At 39.2% G+C, this 2,162-nt stretch overlaps 1 protein-coding gene across 1 annotated transcript; it reads left to right on the forward strand.

Moving 5' to 3' along the window:
• Positions 1 to 602: 602 nt before the first annotated feature.
• Positions 603 to 920, forward strand: LOC308240253 (histone H2A-like 3; the record flags this gene model as incomplete). Its single annotated transcript, XM_080653146.1, has 1 exon — positions 603 to 920. The coding sequence occupies one exon, from the start codon at positions 603 to 605 to the stop codon at positions 918 to 920; it is 318 nt and encodes a 105-aa protein (XP_080509272.1).
• Positions 921 to 2,162: the final 1,242 nt, after the last annotated feature.

Raw genomic sequence — 2,162 nt, forward strand, 5'->3', positions numbered from 1 at the left:
CAGCTGTTCTTTCTTTCTGCTCCGGGACAAGGCTCGGAACACGTCTGTCTATTCTGCCGCCATTTTTCTCCAGTTTTGGTTTTTTTGGTTGATGAACACCTGAGCTATTTCCAGTTTTCTCTATTATTAATAAAAGTGATATAAACATTCTGGTGCACATTGTGTGTACATATACTTTTATTTTTATTGAGTAAATACCCAGAAGAAGAATGCCTAGGTCATAGAAAGGTGTATGTTTAGAAACTATCAAACTTTTCCAAAATGGTTTTAAACTTTTCCCACTCTATCAACAATGTATGAGAGTTCTAGTTGCTCTACATCCTCATCCACATTAGGTGTAATCAGCTATTCTAATAGGTATATGTGTTTCACATTATAGTCCAGTCATTAGCATGACCAACTTTCTAACATACACACTTCTAGGCTGAGGCCTAGTGGACACTAGTGACATCACAATGTCTATGATGTCACAAAGGCTGCTCCCTGGCAATGAGTGGCTGGAGTGTGGGGACAGAGTAGATGTGAATGAGCACTGGTGTCTGGTATTTTGAGAGGCTCAGGCCAGCTGGACAATCAAGCTAGGCCAACTAGAGTGAAACATCATGTCTGGAAAAAGAAGCTGTCATAAATCCTGTACGCTTAAGAAGCAGACATTCTCCAGCACCACAAAAGCCAAGCTGCAGTCACCCACCAGCCATGTGGATGGCCTCCTGCAGGAAAACCACCCTGCCCAGCACCTGAGCTTGTCAACTCAGGTTTTCCTCCCTGTCATTATCAAATACATGACGACCAACATTCTACAACTGGTGAGCAACAAGGCCCACAACAACTGCAGGGTTCAGAGGAAAGTGGACAACAATCCAGAGCTCAGCCACCACTTCAAGGATGACACCAATTCTCTGGTGGATGAAAAGTTCTAATCCAGCAAGAACTGTTGATACCTGTATCCAGAGACTGGAGGGAGTCCACACATCTTCATCTATTTCCAAAATCTCTCCCAGAAAGAGGCCTGTGCTGCTAACACCTGCACATAATATTAAATCATCTAAATCTATTGGACTGCTTCTGGCTTTTCTCAATTTCATTCACATTACATTGAAGTTGTCTGTGAGACATCCAAGATAAGAAATTCCATAGAGAGTTGAAGGGATAGAGGGTATGATCAGATTGAGTTGCTTGAATCAGTGATTTCAGAGGGACAGAGGTAACAGTGTGGGGAGTGGCCCTGGTGGGAGAACCTGGTTAGGGGTGGGGAGAACTTCCTCATTGGCTCTGAAGATGTATGGCCTTGTGAAAGGGTCAGAAAGTTGGCTGGCTGGGGGTGGGGGAGCTCCTAGATATGTTGAATTCCCATTATGATGGTAGTACTTGAGTGTGGCTGCAGACAATGAATGAGGTACAGAGTCTTCATTTGTGATAGGGAATGCCTAAAGGTCAGAGGGTGACAGCAATGGGGCTGGGGTGAAGAAGGATGCATTGTGATTAGCATGAATTTAATGGGGCAGAGATTTTTATGTGAATACTGAAAAGTGATGGAGGAAATTTTGAACAAGTATACAAAAGAGAAATTATGATTATATTAATTTCATTTATTATTTATTTATGCCCTCATTCCATAAAAGGACTTAAAGTAGGGGTTATTAGCTAGATAGTACTGTGATTCTTCTTGAGGAACACACCCTTTTCTCCTCTTTCATGCACACATAAATAGGAATGTTATATATAAGCAACTCTCTGGCTTAAGACATGTAATTCAAGCAGTTCTTAATAGTTATTAAATATTAGTGAATGGACTTACTTGTTAATGTATTCCATTGTAAATGTAATTATCAATTTCATTCTCAGATGAAACACCAATGAATTTAATAATCATATATTTGATAAAGCACCATAGAGTTATAAGTGATTAAATAAGAATTTTAAAAGGTATGAGCATATTTTATATAAATTCTGTTTCAAGCGATGAACTCAAAAGAAAGTTCAATTCTTATAAACACTTTCATGAACTGTACTAAGTTAAAAAAAATAGGTGTAACATAACATGTAAAAATCTTAGATTAACTTTTATGAACAGTAATCATTCATCCTCCTTTGTAATTGTCAACATTTGAGGTTTTCACTTGTTCACCACAGTCTCAAAGGCCAAACTTTGCTGCCTCTTG

The sequence above is a fragment of the Plecotus auritus genome (assembly GCF_963455305.1).
Source record: "Plecotus auritus genome assembly, chromosome: X".
NCBI lineage: Eukaryota > Metazoa > Chordata > Mammalia > Chiroptera > Vespertilionidae > Plecotus > Plecotus auritus.